Genomic DNA, 21,778 nt, shown 5'->3' on the forward strand with positions numbered 1-21,778 from the left:
ACTGGCTTTATGTGCGCTGGCACTCAAACCTGCTTTCCGACTCGTTCCCTGCCTCTCCCTCTCTCCAGTGTGTGCGCATCTGCATGTGTGTTTTTTGATCGGAGGCTGAGTCTACATGGGAAGTGGGAAGGTGCAGCTGGAATGTTGCCCAAAGGCAAGGAAAGCGCACTGCTTCCACGCTCCAGAGAGAGAGAGAGAGAAGCAACTTGACTTCCCTGTGCTGTCTGGGTCAGATGTGCGAGCGACTGCGCGGAGCAACATGCCGCTCTCTTGAATGGAATAAGCGCGGAACATAACGGCCAGAAGGTGTCAGATCTGTCCATGAAGACGTGGAGATTATTTGCCCCAACTTAGCCAGCCAGGAGAACATCTCAACCCAGCTGGAGTCCGACTGGGTCTGGAAGGGACATGAGGAGGGACCGACTGCTGGTGGCCGTCACTTTGGTCACCCTCTTGGCGGCTGACATCCATTTTGTCCTGCTTCCCAGACTCAAAAGCTGGTATCATCTGCCCGGTGAAAGCTGTGAGTGCAGGGTCACCAATGGCAGTCTGGACACCGGAGGTGCTACAACCGTAACATGGACGATGAGCCAGAATTTCACAACAGCTTCCACCAAGCGAAGCTCCAAGCTGGAGCGGCTCTTCGGACACCCGCTCTACAACATCCGCCTTCCAGAATTGGGGCCGGACGAGCTGCTGCTGCAGCGAGAGGAGCTCATGAACTACTACAAGAGGAAAGTGAGCCGCTGGGAGAGGTACTCAGCAGTTGTGCTTCATGTTAAATAATGTGGCGTGTTTATTAGCAGGAAGTCAGCTTCTGTGTAGACACATTCTTTAAAGTTTTGGCTACAAAAAAGTGTTGGAACAGTGGCAACCTGTTGTTTATTGATGAATTTATTGAGCTTTATTGAATGAAATATTCTTAAACAGTACAAAAAATGCCAAACGCTTAAAATCACAACATATAAAACAACTTTAACCTGACTGACATTGATGAAAACATTGCTGTCCTGAGAGCAAAGTTCAAGCCGTGCCTGAAATATTGGAATTCTAATGATTTGAGAGAGAGAAAAAAAGTAAACAACAAGATTAAACTAACATAGAAAAACACTGATAGTGTCAATTGTAGTTAAAACTTGAAATAAAATATATTAAATAGTAGACTTATTTTAGCTAGTTGCTTTGGAAACATTTCTCATTTTCATTTAGTTTAACTTCATGTACTAAAAATAAAAAATAAAGCAAAATTATAATACTTATTTATATATATATATATATATATATATATATATATATATATATATATATATATATATATATATATATATATATATTAATTAATTAATGCAATAGTATTATTACATAGTATTATTATGCCTTTGTGTTTAATTACAAAAATAAAAAAGCAAAATTATATTTATTTAAATGACTATTAATTATTGTTATATTAAATAATATAATAGTATTAATGTTACTTTAATTTAGAAAAGCTAAATTATAATATTTTTGCAATAATAAACATTAATTGCTATATTGCTATTAATTAATATAATAGTATTATGTCTTTGTGTTTAATTAAAAAATAATAATAAAGCAAAATTATAGTATTTATTTATTTCAATATGTAAATAATAATTATTATATAAGTTAATTTAATAGTATTATTATGCCTTTGCATTTAATTACAAAAATAAAAATAAAGCAAAATTATAATATTTATTTAAGTGACTATTAATTATTTTTATATTAATAAATAAAATAGTATTAATATTACTTTAATTTAAAAAAGAAAAAATATAATATTTATTTAAATAAACATTAATTATTGCCATATTAATTAATATAATAGTATTATTATGCCTTTGTGTTTAATTAAAAAATAAGGCAAAATTATAATATGTATTTAAATGACTTAATTATTGTAATATTAATTAATATAATAGTATTATGACTTCAATTTCAAAAAGCTAAATTATAATATTTATTCAAATAAACATAAATGATTGCTATATTAATATAATATTATTCTTATGCCTTTGTGTTTAATTTAAAAAAAAAGCTAAATTATAATATTTATTTATTTCCAAATAATATAGTAGTATTATATTATGCCCTGGTGTTTTTAAAAAGCAAACCTATAACATATAAAATATAGCAATGGAAAATTCTGATGTTTTTCATTCAGTATTTGTATATCTTGAACATGGCCACTATAGTCCCTTCGTAGGGCCTTTCCGTAGAATCGAAAGAGCTCAAAATAAGAGCTCTTACTCCCTCTTGCTGCCCCATGGAAATGGTATTTTCAGTTGAGTTTAATAAGGGCTTGTTGTTTAGGTCATAAGCTGGATTTTAAGGGCAGTGGTGTAGACAAATCACTCTTTTAATTGCACTGGCCGTGATGCCGTTCGGTCGGCACAGAGTTTAAAGGGCATCAGGCCACTGCGCAACACAAGCGTCTCCCACATAATCAGAGGTTTGCCAGAAAACACCCACTTAAATCAGGCCACACTCGTCAAGATTTAGTTGTTTTAGAAGTTGTGGTCAACATACATCTCTGATTGCTGAACTCTTGTGAGGAAAAAACACCTTAAAAGTTTTCTTTTGCTATATTTATAAGCTTAAACACATTGATGAGGCATAATATGTCCGGCTGTGAGCACTCCGGCTGGATCCCTGCCACAGCAAACATTTCTTTAGTTTATATTTGCCTTTCAACTAATTTCTCTTTTCTTCATGATGTTGACTCAAGCTGATGCTTGTAGAGGTCATGGTGACAATCTTATGAGGACCAGCGGCAAATATTTGCTCTGAATAGGATCAATAATCTGTAACGTGATCATGTTGTATCCGCCAGGGACTCGCCTCCATGATTCAGGAATTTGATCAAATGTACTGTTGGCTATACATTGAATGAAAAGTGGATAACAAAGGTTAAATGTTAACTCTTTCCCCGCCAGCATTTTTTGTTTGTTTGTTTTAAACTTGCGAGACAGCAATTTTGATAATTTTCACAAATTTTTTATGGCACATTTTGTTGTATGAATATATCAAAAGAAAACACAGAGCCTCTGTTTTTAAACAAAACAAAAAAAAATGTTTTCTAGCTTTATGCATTCATTTTTTATCACTTGAAATGTAGAATGTTTCATAAAAAAGCAACATTTTGAACTAAAAGCTGAGAAAATTACATTTTTCTCAAAGGCTATATTCAGAGCGATGATCAAAACACAGATTGCATCCATCTACGCCCCCATAAGTTTGTTTCTGCTTTTTCTTTGCCTGTGTTTTGATCAGGAGATTCAGTACTCTTTCAGAAGATGCGTAATAGCGCCCTCTACCCTAAAACATGGATTGCCAAAATTCTGAACCGCATACTATTTCTGCCATTGAAAGATATGGTAGAAGTAGCAAGAGTAGTATGCTTTCTTATGTGGTTCAGCATTTGTCAATGACGGGAAAGTATGGAAACTAAAAAAATTAAAAGATAATTGATATTTTTTTGTCTCTGATTTGCGAGTTTACATCTCGCAAATAAATGATGTCAGAATTGTTTGATAAATTTGCAGTTGCGAAGTTGAATTCTGAGGAAAAAAGACTGACTTTATTTCTCAGAATTGCGATTCCTCACAATTGTGACTTTATATATCTTGCAATTCTGAGAAAAACAGTCTGAATCGTGAGATAAAAAGTCACAATTATCTTTTTTATTCAGTTGCGGAAACGAGATCCATAGGGAAGCGCTGTGTCATAAATAACGGAAAATTCCAACAATTGCGGGGAAAGAATTATTACTATATTACAGACTAGGGTTGGGTAAAAAAAAATATTGATTACTCATTTTTACGAACCGATATCGATTCTTCAATCCCAAGAATCGAAAGGTTGTTTTCAGTTGATGAATGAACAGAACATTGTAGTGCGCCTTCCATCCAATAAATCGTAATAAGCTTTGTGCTTTGATATGTTTGATATGAAATAAAGTCTCAGATATTACATCATGTCCATTTTATTACAAAATTAAAAAAACAAACCATTTTGGTGCTGTTTAATGTGGCGTGACAGACTGCTGTATCACCTCAGTTGAAGAGAAGCGTGAAGTACGCGCAAAGTCCCTTGTGTGGTCTTCGGGGTCTTTTTGACCCGCAAATGATGTTTGCTCAAATTTAAAAAAAAAAATAGACTTTGTACAGTGGTTAACACTTTTAAGATCTACAAATAAAAAAAAAAAAATTAAGTGATATATTGTTTTTATGTTAGTGTTAAAAAAAAAGTTACGTTCGTGGTCAGTGTAATTTTACTATGTTTATTAATGTTTTTTCTCAACATTTGTGCAGTTTTTGGAGGATTCGTGATATCTTTTAAATTTATATAAATACATTTTAAAATATTTTTTGAAATAGGTTTTTATGCATGAACAGCTTTTTATGTAAAATTCACTTTATAAAAGGCCCAGATTTCTAACTTTCATTCATGTGGATAACATGGATAATTTGACATGGTTTAGTGTAAGATTTTTGCCCATCTTTTGAAAAATGAAAGAAAAAAAAAGATCACTTTTACCAGTAGATGGCTGCAGAGCTCCACTATTTGCTATGTGCTATTTGAATGACTGAAAGATGTCTTTTCACAAGTTGTTTTTTTTTTTCAGTTGGATTCATATCTAAATTTGAATCTTTTTGAAAGTGTGCCACTTCATTTCTGTCTATGTGTGTTGTGTGTTGTTTCTGATTTTGAGAATGGATTTTGTCCAGTTTCTAAGCGGGGTCTCTATGGGTTACATTATTGATGATATTGAAAATGTCCCCTTCAGACATTATTTTTGGCCACTACTGTGTGTGTGTGTGTGTGTGTGTGTGTGTGTGTGTGTGTGTGTGTGTGTGTGTGTGTGTGTGTGTGTGTGTGTGTGTGTGTGTGTATATAGTTCAGTTCAGTTCTTAAGAAATAATAAAAAGTGGGAGCCAAAAAAGCTGTTGGCAGATTGTTGAGGTTGTGGAAAAGGATTGTGCTGTTTCTACATCTTAAAGGTCCTACATGTGCAGACTTGTGTACGCTAAGGGAATCATTATTTTAAGAGCTAACAATACCCGTTGATGACTTAAAGAGACACTCACCACATGTGTCATTTCTACTCATTTCAGGTTTTCGTGCAGGAAAGTTGACTGATTTCAGAATCTGAATATTATAGAGCTTAGTGGAAGTTGTCATTCTCTCTCATTCTCTTCTACAGACTGAAAAAGTTCTACATCGAGACGGCAGCAGCTTCAAACATCACCATTCCTGATCATCCCGTGACCTTTGACCCGGAGGCCAGTTGGCTGCAATTCCATCTCGGGATCAATCGATATGCGCTGTATTCAAGAGATGACAGCAGCGTCGACAGACTCCTGCGGGACATGCAGACGGCCACCGTCATCAGTGCAGGTGATGTTTTCTCCAGTAGAGCTCGCAGCATATGAGTCTGAATATGCTAATGTAGTGCTTCCTGAGAAGCTGATGTGCAGCATTTCATTCTGTCTGACAGATTTCACTCAGGATGAGAAAGCTCTGAAGGGCGCGTGCGACTGCTCCCAAGGTAAATGTATTTTTTTTAACACTATTTTACCAGATTAAAACATTTTTAGCTGAAATTTAGAAGACACTTTTTTTTACTAAATAATATATAAATAAATAAATAAGATGTAAATTATAAGGTGATACCTTTTAGTTTTGAAAAACACTACGGTTCAGTAAGATTTTTTTTTTTAAACAAATCCAATTCTTTTATTCATCAAGGATGCATTGAATTGATCAAAAGTGACATTTATAATGTTACAAAAGATTTTTATTTCAAATAAATGCAGTTCTTTTGAACTTTCTATTCATCAAAGAATCATGAAAAAAAATGTATTGCAGTTTCCACAAAAATATGATGCAACAAATCATCATATTAGAATGATTTCTGAAGGATCATGTGACACTGAAGACTGGAGTAATGATGCTGAAAATTCAGCTTTGATCACAGGAATAAATTACACTATACTATATATTCACATAGAAAACAGATATTTTAAATTGTAATAATATTTCAGAATTTTACTGTATTTTTGATCAAATAAATGCAGCTTTGTTGAGCAGAAGAGACATAAAAAAAAACACATTAAAACATTTTACCAACTTTAGTGTAACAATAACAATAGTGTAACTTTAAAAGCATTAAATATAATGGAAAACTATATAAATGTAAAGTCTTGTTAAATAAAATATAACCTGTCACTGTTATATTGTGAAAATATATTTTTTTCTGTATTCTAAAATAACAATGTATTTGTTTAAAATATAATTTTCACCCAATATATTAATGTAGCTTACAGTTAATCATTGTCAGTTAAATTCTGTAGCCTTGACGCTAATGAGTAAAACCAATATATATATATATATATATATATATATATATATATATATATATATATATATATATATATATATATAAATTATATGTAAAAAATTTAAAAAAAAATATATAAAAAAATTATGTGTAAGTTGGTGGTGTAGAGTAGAAGGCCTCTAACATTTATTTAATTAAAGGATTAGTTCACTTCAGAATAAAAATTTCTTGATCATTTACTCACCCCCATGTCATCCAAGATGTTCATGTCTTTCTTTCTTCAGTTGAAAAGAAATGAAGGTTTTTGAGGAAAACATTCCAGGATTTTTCTCCATATAGTGGACTTCACTGGGGTTCAACAGGTTGAAGGTTCAAATGTCAGTTTCAGTGCAGTTTCAAAGAGCTCTACATGATCCCAGACGAGGAATAAGAGTCTTATCTAGAGAAACCATCGGACATTTACTAAAAAAAATAAAAATTAAATAGTTTTTAACCACAAATGCTCGTCTTGCACTGCTCTGTGATGCTCCACGCATGACGTAATCATGTTGGAAAGATCACACGTGATGTAGGAGGAAGTACCGATCCAGTGTTTACAAAGTGAAAGTGCAAAGACTAAATCAAACTTACTTTACAAAAAAAAAGGTAAAACAACAATGTCTGACGATTTTGAAGTTGGAGGAGAAAATGTATGGTAGTTCCTCCTACATCACACGAGACCTTTCCAACATGATGACGTCATGCGTGGAGCATCACAGAGCAGTGCAAGACGAGCATTTGTGGTTAAAAACTATTTAATTTTTATTTTTTTTAGTAAATGTCCGATGGTTTCTCTAGATAAGACTCTTATTCCTCGTCTGGGATCATGTAGAGCTCTATGAAGCTGCACTGAAACTGACATTTGGACCTTCAACCCGTTGAACCCCAGTGAAGTCCACTATATGGAGAAAAATCCTGAAATGTTTTCCTTAATTTCTTTTCCACTGAAGAAAGAAAGACATGAACATCTCGGATGACATGGGGGTGAGTTAAGGTAGAGGAGAACAAATGTAGGGCGGGGCTTAATTTTGTCCATGGGGAATTGATTGGATGGTTGTGGTTTGCTATTGGTTGGTCTCATGTGAGTGACAGGTTGAGTGACAGAAGAGATGTTATTTAGTTATTCTGATTAAAGATTACGAATTTGTCAATTCTGATTTCATGGTGACTTTAAAACCACACTAAACCCCGCACTGCCCCTGATCCCAAACACATCAACCAAATGCTGTTCTCTTGACGTTTTCCTCTTTTGGCACTTTTTGGCCCAAATGAAAGTCCAATACAATACAACTGTTTGGCTTGAACTTTTTGGCTTGTTTTTCTGTTTCGCTCATTACGTGCGTGTTGTTTTGGAGCATGGTTGAGTTTGTAAACTATTGATATGATTGAGCTGGAAAGCAGCTAAAAGAAGTTGGAACGGTGCGGTTTAGGGTTGCCGGCAGCCTGCCACGGCTTCCCACAACCTCAGACAAAGCAAAAGGAACACTGGAGCGAGTAGTGAACACCACAAGCCCTGCTTATGTAAAGATCCCTCTATAATTAAACTATTACAGTTGAAAGTTCGACTCTGGGGAACAAAAAAACAAGATCTCACAGTCCAAAAATAGAGTCATTTTCTCTCACAGTCAGGTGCTGCAACAATTTCATGAACTTTTTTCATCTTAGGTACCAACACAGCACATTAAAACATGAACTTATACTAGCATTATCATTACTACAATGATTCACCTTTTAAATAAAGGTGTAAATTTGTGTTTTCTTTCTTCCTGACTGTCCAATCAGTGGTTAAACCAAGCGGTCTTCACCTGAAACTGGCCCTGAAGCTCCAAGACTTTGGCAAAGCTATGTTTAAACCAATGAGGTAACGCTTTGTTATTCAGATTTCAGATTACTTGCTTTAAAGGTGGTAGAAATGGTCCTTCTTGATTTCAGACAGGAGCGACACGAAGAGACGCCCGAGAACTTCTTCTATTTTGTCGACTTTCAGAGACACAACGCTGAGATTGCAGCTTTCCACCTCGACAGGTGAGGCGGTCCAACACTGATTATTAGAGTCAGGAATGAGTTGTACTGTGAAGGATCTGATACGAGTAAACACAGATGAAATCCCTCAGGCACCTCCTCAGTGGGATACTATACATCATTGTTTAGGCCTGTTGAGACAATGAGTTTCAGCTCGATTAGTCTCACCTCAGCATATTTGGTGAGAATATGGTGGGCGATTATATGATGATGAAACCCTGGAGCAGACTGCAACAGACATTCACTAAACACAGTAAACCTCACATATGATTTACCAGAAAAGCATTTTTGGCCTTTCAATAGATAAATGTAAACAAATATATTTGTAAATTGGAAATTTGTGCATTTTCATTTTTTTTTTTTTTCTGTTTAAATAGCAAAACTCCATTCATTTCCTCATTAGTGAAAAATGTATTAAAGTAAACTATTAAAGACGGACTTACTGTGAGCTACAACGTTGTTAATCGATGGTAAATGATTTTGTTGAAGCCGTCAGTCTGCATTATTTCAACTTTTTTTTTAAAAATAATCATATTTAACAGCTGAATTTCTGGTGAACAACCATTACCCAAGATTCTGCAGAGAAATCTTCACCAATCAGAGAATCAAAACAAGCATATTGTGCCAAAAGAGCTCGATTTGTAATTGAGTCCCCCTATGCTCTTGCAATAAACTTAAAATATGTTGTTTCTGTCATTTTAATTTGATTGTCATTCGCAATACTTAATGGGGTTCTAGTTCTTTCGCTCATTAAAGGGGTCATGAATTGAGAAATCAACTTTTCCTTGAGCTTTTGATATATGAGGTCATCGTACTGTAAGAATATCCTGTAAGTTTCAGAACTGAAATCTTTCTTGTTAGTCCAATAAATGCTTTTATTGACACCAGACCCAGAGAACGACAGATCCTGGAATGTGTCTATAGATGGTGAAACTCCGCCTCTGCTGAAGAAATAAACACCTACTTCATTATTGTAACATTAGCCCCGCCCACTGGTGTGTCAGTGAGATGAGGAGGAGAGAAGAGCGATGCAGGACTAAAATAACTTTACCTTTCAAAGGATCCTAATGCAGGAATATGCTTATTTATTTTCAACAATGTGAATGTCTCAGTTGAGCTTTATTTATTTGTATTCGGTTCATTTCACTCTGGATTCTTTGTTAAATCAATCGCATTTCAGCTCGACAGTAATGCAACAACATGTCATTAACTGTGTTCATTCTAATGCCTGATCTGATATTAATGATTCATGTACAGTCAGATGATCTTTGTCTGTGTGTCAGTAAATCAAACCAGCGACTAAACGCTCAACTTCATGTTAATTCTCTTAGTAGGATGAAAATAATCTGTTATTTAAACTGTGATTAAATTATATATAGAAAGTGATCAAAGGACGCTCCCTTTACAATCGCTGGAGCTGTCAATCAAACAGTGTTCTGGACTCACACCAAAACTCCCGTTTTATTCACCAAATCTCTTAGTTATATTGATTTTGTACTGTTAGTTATGATGAAAGCATTCGTTAATGTGCAGAAATCGAGTTGCAATGATGAGATCACTGCTTTAATGTCTGTGATTGGCTACAGTGTTCATCTCTGCAACCTTTCATGCCACAATCTGAATATAATGCCATAGATTTAAAATGTAATGCAACACTTTTTGTGATTGATTAACCTTGAGAGCTGTAAAAGTAAAAACATTCTAAAAGCTATTTCATATGCAAAGATGTCAGCCAATCACAGCAGTGGGCGTTTACACTGAAGTCTCACAGCAGACACGCCCCTTAAAACAGAGTGTTCAAATCAGAGGATAAAATCAGGGTAGCAAAAATGCCTTTATTTCTAAATTATGACTATTTTTGATGTAAAAAGCAAACTAACATTATAAGTGCACTCCAGGAAACATTATAAAACAATGCAGTTCATGACCGCTTTAAAGCTGTTAAGCTCACAGTTCAAATACTTTTTGCTTTAAATCAAAGTTTGTAATGTTTTGACTCACATAATTCTTTAACAAAGTATTTAAAAAAAAAAAAAAAAATCCCTATTCTAGGGAACCTAGGCTGCTGAAAAAGTGGGCGGGCACTGTTGCACTCTGTGGCGTGAGTTTGGGGCGGGGCTATCTGTTTGACCATCCAATGGCAGCTGGGGGAGTGTTCTGGAAGCCTGTTTGAAAACAAACTCATTATCGTTCGGTTACACACTTCACCTTAATGCTGTTATTGTATTGTTAGCTACTGTAAAAGATGCTGTTGAGTCCATTTTCTCACTGTTTCAGGGTTTAATTCAATTTATCCATATTGTGCTTTTCACAATGCATATCGTTTCCAAAGCAGCAAGAACAAAACCCCCCCTAGTCGACGGTGGCAAGGAAAAATTCCCAGAGAGTTCCACCCTGTCATTAGTGGTGAACTGTAAGCAAAGACACTTGAGAAAAGGGTGTTTTCCTGCAGGTTATTCCTCGTCTGAGCTCAATTAAACACGGAGTAATCTCTGAGTAAACCTCTTCAGATGAAGAAAAATGACTAGTCAAAAACATAATGAAGGAAAGCTAGTGGCGTTTCGATCATACACTCTTAAAATGTTGGATTGAAAATGGACAAACCCAGTGTTTGGTTTAAATGTTTGACCAACCTGCTGGGTAGTTTTATTTAACCAAACTATTTTTTAAAAATGACTAATTATATTGTATATAATAATATATAATCACTAACTATATTGTTTGCTTAAAATGAACCCAAAATATGTTGGAAATTAAAAATCAGACATAATTACTAGAGGAAACAAAACTACCCAGCAGGTTGAGCAAACATTTAACCCAACTGCTGGGTTAAACCAACCCAGTCGCTGGGTTTGTCCATTTTTAACACAACTTGGGTTGTTTTTAACCCAGCATTTTTTAGAGTACATATTTGATCCCTTTACGATTGGCTCCAAATTAAGATATTACTTTAATTGATCTCACTCAGAATGAGATTTAAAGAGACTTTGTTTGTCAAGGATCAGGTTGATATGAACGCTGACTGAGATGAAAAGCCATGAATGTGTGACGGGATTGTGTGCAGAGTGCTGGACTTCCGGAGGGTTCCACCGGTGGCAGGGCGATTCGTCAATGTGACGGGAGAAATCTTGTACATAACCCACAATGAGGAACTGCGCAGCGTTTTCTTCATCTCTCCAGGTTGGCATTACTAGTCAAACTAAAGCATTTGTATATTATATACAAAAAAGAAAGGATGCATTCAATTGATCAAGAAATCTTATCTGAAATGTTTCTCGAGCAACAAATCATCATATTAGAATGATTTCTGAAGGATCATGTGACACTGAAGACTGGAGTAATGATGCTGAAAATACAGCTTTGATCACAGAAATAAATTACACTTTACTATATATTCACATAGAAAACAGATATTTTAAATTGCAAAAATATTTCACATTTTCTACTGTATTTTTGATCAAATAAATGCAGCTTTGGTGAGCAGAAGAGACTGTTTTCTATCAAATTGAATGCGTTTCTTTTTCCTTGACCAGCCAACAACACGTGTTTCTTCGCCAAGTGTTTATACGTGTGCAAGTCGGAGTACGCAGTGTGCGGTCACCCTGATCTGCTGGAGGGCTCCATGTCTGCGTATCTGCCCGGCCTGAGCATCGCCCCACGCATCTCCATCCCAAACCCCTGGATACGCTCCTACAGTTTCACCGGGAGAGAGGAGTACGCTCAGACGTTCACACACATGACACTTCTTTTCTCTTTGGAATAACTTGAACTGATGAATCACACACACAGTGAGATGAGGAATGTGTTTAAGGAAGCAAAAAAGGGTTTTATACTTTATTTATAAAGAAAATAAAACGGTTGGATCAACATTTGTTGTTTTATGTAACGCAGAACATCCTTATTTGGATTCGAGAAATCCAGCTCTTGATCCTGATGGCTGAGAAACAAAAATGTTTGTCATGCTCTCAGAAGGGTCTAAAGTTCAGAAATGTTCAGATGAGTCCAACAGCTTGAAGCAATTAACATCTTCTCTTTCTTTCTTTCTCTTTCTTTCTTTCTTTTTCAGGTGGGAGGTCAATCCCTTATACTGTGACACGGTCAAAAAACTTTATCCCTACAACTCTGGGAACAGACTGCTCAACATGATTGACATGGCTGTTTTTGACTTTCTCACAGGCATGTAAACACTTTCCAAAACTTGACAACTGTCAAAACATGAAACAAATTTAATGACCATGAAAGTAGAGTGTTGATGACTGGATTGCTGATTTTGCTCCAAAGTAAGCATCACACTGACAAAAAGGAAATCTTTGAAGCCAGAGTTGCATACTGACCTTAAAGGGGAAATGATTTTCCTTCATGTTGTAGGGAACATGGACAGGCACCACTATGAGATCTTCACCAAGTTTGGAGATGATGGTTTTCTTCTTCACTTGGACAACGCCAGAGGGTTTGTGCTCTTCTGTACTGTATGTTTCTGGTGCCGTTCACAGACAACGATGCATTTTTGCATTCAACTGCAATGCTTTTTATATTGTTTTCTAGGTAAACATTTGACCGTTTGACCATTTTTTACATAAAAAAAAAAAAAATGTAGTGCTCAACTCAAAAAATGTTGGTCCCGATAGCCTCGTGGGCAGCACCGACATATAATGCCCTTGTGCTTCAGGTTGACCCGAGTTCGAGTCCAAGCTCCGGACCTTTCCCGATCCCGTCCCCCTCACTCTCTCCCACATTTTGCTTCCCGTCTTAATACAGCCCCCTACAGAAGAGTGATTAGGGCCAAGTAATAATAAAATAATAAAAGCATCTCAAGATTAAAGTCATTATAATGCGAGATTAAACTCTAGATAAAAGTCGAAATACAGAGTCAAGAATAAACTCATTACATTTTGAGAATTATTATATATTATATACGGCGTCGAGAATAAAATCATGAAATTTCAAAAATAAATTTCAAAATGTCCCGTTGTCTTGTGAGTACATCGCTCAAATTGTACTGTTTTCTGAATCAGCCGCTTGCAAATTCGCTTTAAAGTTTGTATGCTTCTTATTATTGGGTCATAATTAGTTAATACTTCTTTGTTATTGAAAGAAAGCTTAAAATATAGCTTGACTAAGTGATCAACTCTGTCATGTCCTCTAGGATCAGTATGAAATTATCGAATTTCTAATCGTGAAGCTGATCGAATGCGTGTTTATTCTCGACATTTTACTTAGACTTTTTTCTCGAAATTTAACGAGTTTAATCTCGCATTATAATGACTTTAATCTCGAGGTGGTTTTATTTTTATTTTTTTTACTTGATCCTCTTCTGTAGTCCTATCATAATAAAGGCAAAAATGCCAAAAATAAATATTTAAAAAGAAAAGTTGTTCAACTTTTCAAAATGCATCTTTAGATATGTATACATTATATTTTTAACATTTTTTAATTGTTTATTGTTGAATTATCAATGCAGTTTCTTGTGGAAGCGTGAAGAAAAATGTAATGCTTTGGTAAATCATAATTATTACATAAAAAGTCTAAATTAAGTGATAAATAGTGTAATATTATGAGATAAAAGTTGAAATTGGCACAAATTAAATTATGACAAAAAAATCTTAATTTAGACAAAAAGTTAACTTAAAATTATGAAATAAAAATTAAAAGCAGAAAAAGTTGAAATTGACAAAGTCACGATGATTAAATAGTTGATATTTATGAGATAAAAAGTCATAACTGAGGAAAAGAGTCGACACTGGCATAGGTCAGGTTATTTTTTTGTCATAATTTTGACTCATGATTATAAATCAGTATTTCAACCTTGTATCATGAACTATTCTTGCTCTTGATCTCATAATTATGTCTCTGTCATAATAATGACTTATCATTGAATCTCAAATTTGGACTTTATATAGAATAATTATATTTATCTCCTAAATATGATTTACCAAAGCATGATGGTTTTTCCTGATCTGGGCTTCTTCCTCTTCCTGTGTGTGGCAGATTTGGACGGTATTCCCATGATGAGATGTCCATTCTCGCACCACTGACCCAATGTTGCATGTAAGGATATTTCTCAAATTATTAAAAAAAAATGATTTTGATGATTCTGAAGCACATTTATGAACTGTTTTATGAGACAAAAGCTTGTAAAAAAAAGACAGTTCACAAACCCCCTGACATCTCTTACAGGATCAAGCGCTCGACGCTGTTCCGACTGCAGCTTCTGGCTCAGTCCGAGTACCGCCTGAGTGACGTAATGAGGGAATCCCTCTCCCGAGACCCTCTGACGCCCGTGCTGACTGAGGAGCACCTGCAGGCCTTGGACCGCCGGCTGGCCCAGGTGCTCCGGACAGTGGAGGAGTGTGTGAAGAAGCTGGGAGAAGCACATGTGGTGATCACGGACTTTGTGGAATCATCCGGAGTAACTACGAGCCACCAGGGAGGAAATAAGAGGTGACAGAACGAGAAGAGAGCGGGTTTGAGGAGATTACAGGAATAAGCCGTTTCACTGACTGCACTTAAACGTACAAAAGAGACGTTTATGCCAGCTGACAGAATTAATACACCCCTCCGGTCCAAAATCATGACATCAGGAGGAAAATGATTCACATTTCTGATTGGCTAAAAAAGGACTGTGTGGTATTGCTTTAAAAAGTTCCCCAACAACACCTTTAAGTCAAATAAAAACGTCAAAATTGTGACATAAAAAGACATAATTACTGTACGAGTCGAAATTGACCAAAAGTTAAAAATTATGTTACAAAGTCAAAATTATCATATAAATCGAAAGAGATAAAAAGTCATAATTATGAGGTAAAAAGTTGAAATTACAAGATTTAAAAGTCAAAATTACATTTTTAAATTTGAGATAAAATTAAAATAGAGTCAAAAGTGAATTAAAAAGTCTGTTATGAGAGTTAAAATGATCATATACAAGTTGTCATTTCTAAAGTGGAATTTTTGACATGACTTTTCATAATTCTCATAACTCATAATTATGACTTAGTATCAAATATACATTTTTGTCTAATAATTGTGACTTTTTAATCTCATATTAATAAACTTTTATAATTTTGATTGGCTAAAAAAGTTCCCTAACAACACCTTTAAGTGAAATAAAATGTCTAAATTGACATAAAAATTATCAAAACTGACAAAAAGTTAAAAAAAATAAAAATATGATACAAAGTCATAATGTCAAAGTCAAAAATATCACATAAATCGAAATTCTGAGATAAAAGTCTGAGATAAAAAGATGTAATTATGAGATAAAAAGACAAAATTACAAGATTAAAAAGCCAAAATTGCATTTTTAAATTTGAGATAAAATAAAATAATTGTCAAAAGTGAATTAAAAAGTCAAATATGAGAGTTAAAATGATCATATACTAGACGAAAAATTATTATGTCATGATTATGATTTAGTATCTCATAATATCAATTTTAAGATCAGAATTATGACTTTAATCTCATAATTTTGATTGGCTACAGAAATTACAACACCTTTAAGTGAAATAAAAAGTCAAAATTACGACATAAAAAGCCATAATAAGTCAAAATTGACAAAAAGTAAAAATTATGATACAAAGTCATAATTATATCAAAGACAATAATAATGAGACAAGTCAGATAAAAAGTCAATTTTATGACACGTCAAAATTGAGATTAAAAGTTAAAAATGCATTTCAATCTTGAGATAAAGTAATAATAATAACTTGATGTCAAAATTATGATATAAACAAAGTAAAAATTCGAAATACGAGAAAGTCAATTTCATAAAGTATTCTGACTTTGTCACAATTTTGAACGTTGATTATGACTTTCAACTTTTTAGTTCATAATTCTGACTTATTCGTCTCATATTTATTACTTTGAATCTCATAATTATGATTGGCTGAAGAAGGGCTGTGTGGCATTACTTTAAGACGTTCCCCAACAGCACCTGGAAGTGTTTGTCCTGAGCCGCTTCAGTTCCAGACGCCGCAGACACCTGGAGGAGCTGAAGACGCCCGTCCAGACAGATGAGATAAGATCTGCAGATCTCCGTACGTCAGCATTCATGTGGCGCTTTAACTGCACAGTGAGAGCTTTCCTCTGATTATCCCTTCCCTTTCTGTCCATTTTTACACAAACAGCCATTAGTGGCGTCTGAGCCGATGATGGAGCACAAACAGGCCACATCAGCACTAACACTGTGGTAGGTTGCGAGATTTCTCGACAGGGGCTCATTTTCCAGACGGATCGCGAGTGACGTGTAATCCTCAGCTGTCTCATCTGCTCACACTTCACAGGCTGAACCAAATCATGTGAAGCTTCTGAGCGTTGTGGTTCGCCACACTACTGTACTGAAGAGTCGAAGCGAGCTGAAACACGTCACCATCAGAGTCTGGGTCTGTGAAATAAAAAACCCATTGCAAAACAAACGATAAACATGATCTGAAAAACTAAATCAGATCCTGGTCAGTTATTCATCTGTCAGATTCAGTACATTTCCTGACATATAAAAACTTGCATCATCTTTCTACACATTTCAGTACAATGATAAAAATAAAATCTATTTAGGCATAAAATAATGATCTGATTTTACCACTCAAGCAGGTCTAATCTAGTACGTGAAATATGAAATTCATTATTCAGTGCCATCTGTTGGACGGGAACTGAAAATAATAACTTGAAGCAGTGGCTGCTGGTACTTTTTTTATCATTTGAGGCTATAATAATGATTTCAGCAAATGCACAGGATGTTTGGAATCATATTCCTGCAGTAAAAAGTGTGTTTATTATCCCAGCATTCAACTGTTCTTCAGAACACATCAGATCTGATATACTTTGTTTACCAAAATGTGCAAAAAAATGTTTTTTTGCAAGTCTCTTCTGCTCTCCAAGACTGCGTTTATTTGATCAAAAATACAGTAAAAATTGTTAAATATTATTATAATGTAAATCAGCTGTTTTCTATGTGAATATATAGTAAAGTGTAATTTATTCCTGTGATCAAAGCTGAATTTTCAGCATCGTTACTCCAGTCTTCAGTGTCACATGATCCTTGCTGTGTAAAAATTTTTTTTTTCAATGTTAAAAATATTTTTTGTTCAAACATTTTGTTCCAAGTTCAGAAGAACAGCATTTTTTTTTAATTGATTTTTTATGAAAAAAGCACACTGCATGTAATACCATATCCCACAATGCAATGTACTCAAGTGGACCTTCCTTTTCTGTGACAAATGAACCAGAAGTAAAAACAGCTCATTTTGATCAAACTGCCAAAAATGAATACATTTTAACCCATTTTTCATTAAAAATGCTAAATGATTGTAGTTATTTTCAGTATGATAGCTGGACCGCACAGTGAGATCATGACCAGTGCTGGGGAAAGTTTCTTTTAACCCTTATGCGACTTTATGGACATTTTTGTCTTTTTCAGGTGTTTATTTGATCATTTTGGCTGTGTTAATGCCAACTACATACAGTTTGGCACAGGTGTGTATTTTATTTTATTCAATTTCACCCCCATTTCCTTTAATAATCTATTTTAGTTCCTCTCAGGACCGTTTGGACAAAAATGTTTAAAACTGCAATTTTTAATCTCAGGACCGTTTAACTATAAAACGATGCAGTCTTTGTTAACAGGCTTTCATTCAAATTTACATTTTTACTATTTTTCTTTTAGCAGATGGTGTTATTTTCTCAGGTTTGGTCCATAAAGCAAATATGTGCTTTATTCCTGTTTTCTGCTCTTTCATATTATAGAGCGAGTTAGATAAATTATGCCGCTATAATTGTGTGGGTGTGTTAGTGTGGATTTCAGAGTGTGGTTTGTATGCGTGCAATTAAAAAAAATTGTGTGAGCTTGTAATATTAAAGAAAAAATCTACTGCAAATCACAAATCCAACCACTGTGTGCATCAGTGGAGTTTTGCTGGCATCTAATGGGGAAAGTGTGGTACTGCGCCCAAACAATATCTTACTGAAAGCTCATTTTTTGAGATATCAACCTCAAAGTTGGAACACAGCTTGTTTAGATTTTTGTTTTTTAATAAAATGTAATTTAAAAGTAATTTTTTTGGCAAATCTAAGTGCCCCTTCACAACAAAAGTGAAGCCTAAAGCTGAAGGAAATGCAAATTCACTCCTGTAGAAGGCGCCGCTCAAACAAACCTTTCGGCTGTGCTGCCAATCTGGATCACAGGAGAATAGGATACAGGAGAAGAAAGCTTGGCACTCTTACTTCAGCATTAAAAACAAAACAAAAAAATTAAACATGATGTTTATCTAAAGTCATTTTCCTTGTTATGGTTGAATTGGATCATCTAAGGTCAGCAGGAAAGACTTTGGTTAATAAAGTGAGATTAAATACATAAAGTATATTTGTGTAATTTAACATTTAATTATTGCAGGTTTGCGTAATATTCCGAATTTGAATTTCACTGTTTATTCATATTGACGAATACTGAATCTGTATTGTGCAAGTGAGATGAGTCTAGAACTACACATCTCTCTCAACATGTCGACAGGAGAGCTGTCAGTCAATAAGAGAAAACAACTTGCAATACATATTTGAAAAATCAACTCAGATATGATCATGTTCAACACTGATCATGACAACCATGTACTGTACTACTGTTTGAGAAGTTAATGCCTACACAGTTTAGGCAAAACTCCATTCAGAACACATCCAGCCTTTTCTCTCTCAGCTGAACACTGCCCCCTTGTGTCTGGCACCCCTATATGACAACTTGAAATAAATCTTGAGCATTTGACTGAAAATAAAATGCTCCACTGCAGCCGATTATTCAATAATCCAACCTTTTTATTGCTTAAACTGCCATTTGGACGATCTGTACCAAAATGATCATTTTCTGCACAGAACTCGCTGGAAATGAAACGACACATTTGGGTAACATTGACAAATAAAACATCATCTGAGGTCTGTAATATATCAGCAGCTCATAAGGTCACAGAACTAGCAGAAACGTTTGGGTTTGAAGGAGCATCTAATCATAAGGAAGCCCAATCCTGTTCCCGGAGATCCAGTTCAGATCCAACTCAAATCCAACACACCTGTCTGTAATTATCAAGTGCTCTTGAAGGTCTTAAAGTGGTTGATTATGATTTCACTTTAATGTTGCTGTTTGAGCATAAACAACATCTGCAAAGTTCAATTTTACAGAAATCACTGTTTAAGGACTGGTAGGGACTACAACGAGCTTCGTCCCAGGTTAGTGACATCACAAACCCTAAAATTTACATAAACTGGGAACACACAACAAAGGGGGCGGGGCCATGTTGGGCTGCTTTAGAGAAGAGGAAGAGTTGTTGTAGTCGAGTGTTGTTGTCATGCCGTCATTTTACGCCGGACTGCTTCACAAACGAGGGTCAATTCAACACAAAAGATGAACATGACGGCACATGCTAGTGGATGAGTTGAATCAACTCCACAGCAACTACATCAATTTATCCACTAACCATTCAGAAACGTCTAAAAGTTGTAACTTCTTCCTGAGTCTCTCCATCAGTGTCGACTCCGGTTTGAACAATGTAAGGATGAACACTTTCCTCATTTTGGCTGCGTGAGATTCTCCAGCTTTGTTGTTGTTGAGCTGTTAAAGCTCCGCCCTCTTCTGGAGCAGCAGCTCATTTGCATTTAAAGGGACACACACAAAAACGGTGTGTTTTTGCTCACACCCAAATAAAGGCAAATTTGACAAGCTATAATAAATGATCTGTGGGGGATTTTGAGCCGAAACTTCACAGACACATTCTGGGGACTCTTATATTACACCTTGTAAAAGGTCCTCTTTAAACAGCTGCTTCACTTTGCAGGAAGGTCGATCTCCGGGAACAGGAATGGGCAAGCTCTATTCATCAGTCATTCACACAGATAGAAAACATGGGTGAGCATGAGCTTCTGAATCACTTATTTCAAGTGAACTCAGCCTAATAAACATCACAAAGATGCATCTGAAATAATTCTGTTACACCTTTTTAATCTGCATTTCTCAAAAACTAAAACGAGGAACATTTTGTAAATAAAGAGAATCAAACATTGATCACTCAACAGAATACGGACATGTAAACATCAAATCGCCAAGGTTCTGTTTAACTTGAGTTTTTATAAAAATGTATCAAAGATCATTTGCGAAACGCGTGGATTTTCCGTTTCACGAACGCGGCCGACTGTGTTTGCGAGCCTCTGTTTTCAAACAGTACCGCTAAAAACCAGACAGACCTCGGCATTGACGTCAAAACCTCATTTTAGAATCCTTTCGGTTGCTTCAGATCAACATTAAAACAGCAACGAGCCTGTTTAAAAAATGGAAACACTTGAAATCATGACATGCGACTAAATACGCCACTGTGGAAAAATAAGCTTATTAAAAAATAAAACTGGTATTTCTCGGCATATACTGACAAAAAGTTAAATACTGAATCATCCTGACCGAAAGCTGTTCTCAACCGGTGACGGCGCACATGCACGAACATACGAATCGAATCTCTCGTCAAGTCAAGAAGTCAAGAAGTGAGGCTCTGTCCAACGTTTGGCACTGGCATTGTAACAGAACAAACTGCCATCGTTTTGAGTCTTCCTGTAGTTAAAAATCCATTTTTAAAAATTTGATCAGCCACAATAAAACCTGACACCGCACAGGAACGGCCTCACTAATTTACTACAACAAGCAACTGAACACAAATAGCAAGAGCGTGTGCTGGAATGATAATAAGAAATAAAACCGCATGTGTAACCGTGATAGCGAAGGGGAAATGATGCGGTAAGGCTTGAAGAATATAATCAGTACAGCCAAACGTCTTACTCTGTTATATATGTAGGCAGTTAATCTTATAAAACTAGTCTTAAAAAACTAAACTGCACTGTGAGGGTAAAAGAAATCAAAAGGGTTTTAGAAGAACTCTACTATAAATATATTCATACTCCTCTACTGGTTTTGTTTACCGCTTGGAATTAAAGGTAAAAACACTGGATGCGATTTGATTGGAGGAACGTACGTTTTGATTGTCTGTCCTTTCATTTGGCTCTAAATGTCCGACGTTGAAAGCGGCTGTTAAAGCTCTCGCGGGAAGCACTCGACGAAGCGCGTGACGATAACGCGGTGCGGATGAGAAGCTGACGGTGTGGTGGACCCTGCGGTTGAGGTTTTCGGGGGCGGGGATTCTCAGACGGAGAGCGAAACGAAGCTGTTGTACTGCTGGATGTTGCGTTTGAGGATGTCCGAACACGGTCCCAGGACACGCTCGAAGCGCGGCCTGTCCAGCTTGACGCATTTGAGCGGCCCGCGGGCCACCACGGTCGCCGCACGCGGTCGGTTCATCAGCAAAGCGATCTCGCCTGGAGAAACACACACAAATA

General features: G+C 35.6%; 2 protein-coding genes across 3 annotated transcripts in view; one reads left to right on the forward strand and one right to left on the reverse strand.

Moving 5' to 3' along the window:
* fam20a (FAM20A golgi associated secretory pathway pseudokinase) overlaps positions 1 to 21,778 on the forward strand; it is a 23,609-nt gene continuing 1,831 nt past the window's right edge. The window contains exons 1-12 of one of the 2 annotated variants that reach the window (XM_067368558.1): positions 1 to 755; positions 5,228 to 5,421; positions 5,522 to 5,572; positions 8,186 to 8,264; positions 8,336 to 8,428; positions 11,490 to 11,605; positions 11,959 to 12,139; positions 12,492 to 12,601; positions 12,794 to 12,875; positions 14,414 to 14,473; positions 14,603 to 14,866; positions 17,838 to 18,674. In XM_067368558.1, coding sequence (XP_067224659.1) covers positions 409 to 755; positions 5,228 to 5,421; positions 5,522 to 5,572; positions 8,186 to 8,264; positions 8,336 to 8,428; positions 11,490 to 11,605; positions 11,959 to 12,139; positions 12,492 to 12,601; positions 12,794 to 12,875; positions 14,414 to 14,473; positions 14,603 to 14,866; positions 17,838 to 17,949 — 1,689 coding nt within the window. In that variant the 5' untranslated portion in view covers positions 1 to 408 and the 3' untranslated portion in view covers positions 17,950 to 18,674. Of the gene's footprint in view, positions 756 to 5,227; positions 5,422 to 5,521; positions 5,573 to 8,185; positions 8,265 to 8,335; positions 8,429 to 11,489; positions 11,606 to 11,958; positions 12,140 to 12,491; positions 12,602 to 12,793; positions 12,876 to 14,413; positions 14,474 to 14,602; positions 14,867 to 17,837; positions 18,675 to 21,778 lie in introns of those variants that run through there. The other variant, XM_067368559.1, reaches the window with a different exon arrangement.
* Positions 19,937 to 21,778, reverse strand: part of prkar1ab (protein kinase, cAMP-dependent, regulatory, type I, alpha (tissue specific extinguisher 1) b) — a 10,777-nt gene continuing 8,935 nt past the window's right edge. Inside the window, exon 11 of the mRNA XM_067368560.1 lies at positions 19,937 to 21,757. Within this exon, the coding sequence (XP_067224661.1) occupies positions 21,585 to 21,757 (173 nt within the window). The 3' untranslated portion in view covers positions 19,937 to 21,584. The remainder of the gene's footprint in view (positions 21,758 to 21,778) is intronic.

This window comes from Chanodichthys erythropterus, chromosome 19, assembly GCF_024489055.1.
Source record: "Chanodichthys erythropterus isolate Z2021 chromosome 19, ASM2448905v1, whole genome shotgun sequence".
In the NCBI taxonomy this organism is placed as follows: Eukaryota; Metazoa; Chordata; class Actinopteri; order Cypriniformes; family Xenocyprididae; genus Chanodichthys; species Chanodichthys erythropterus.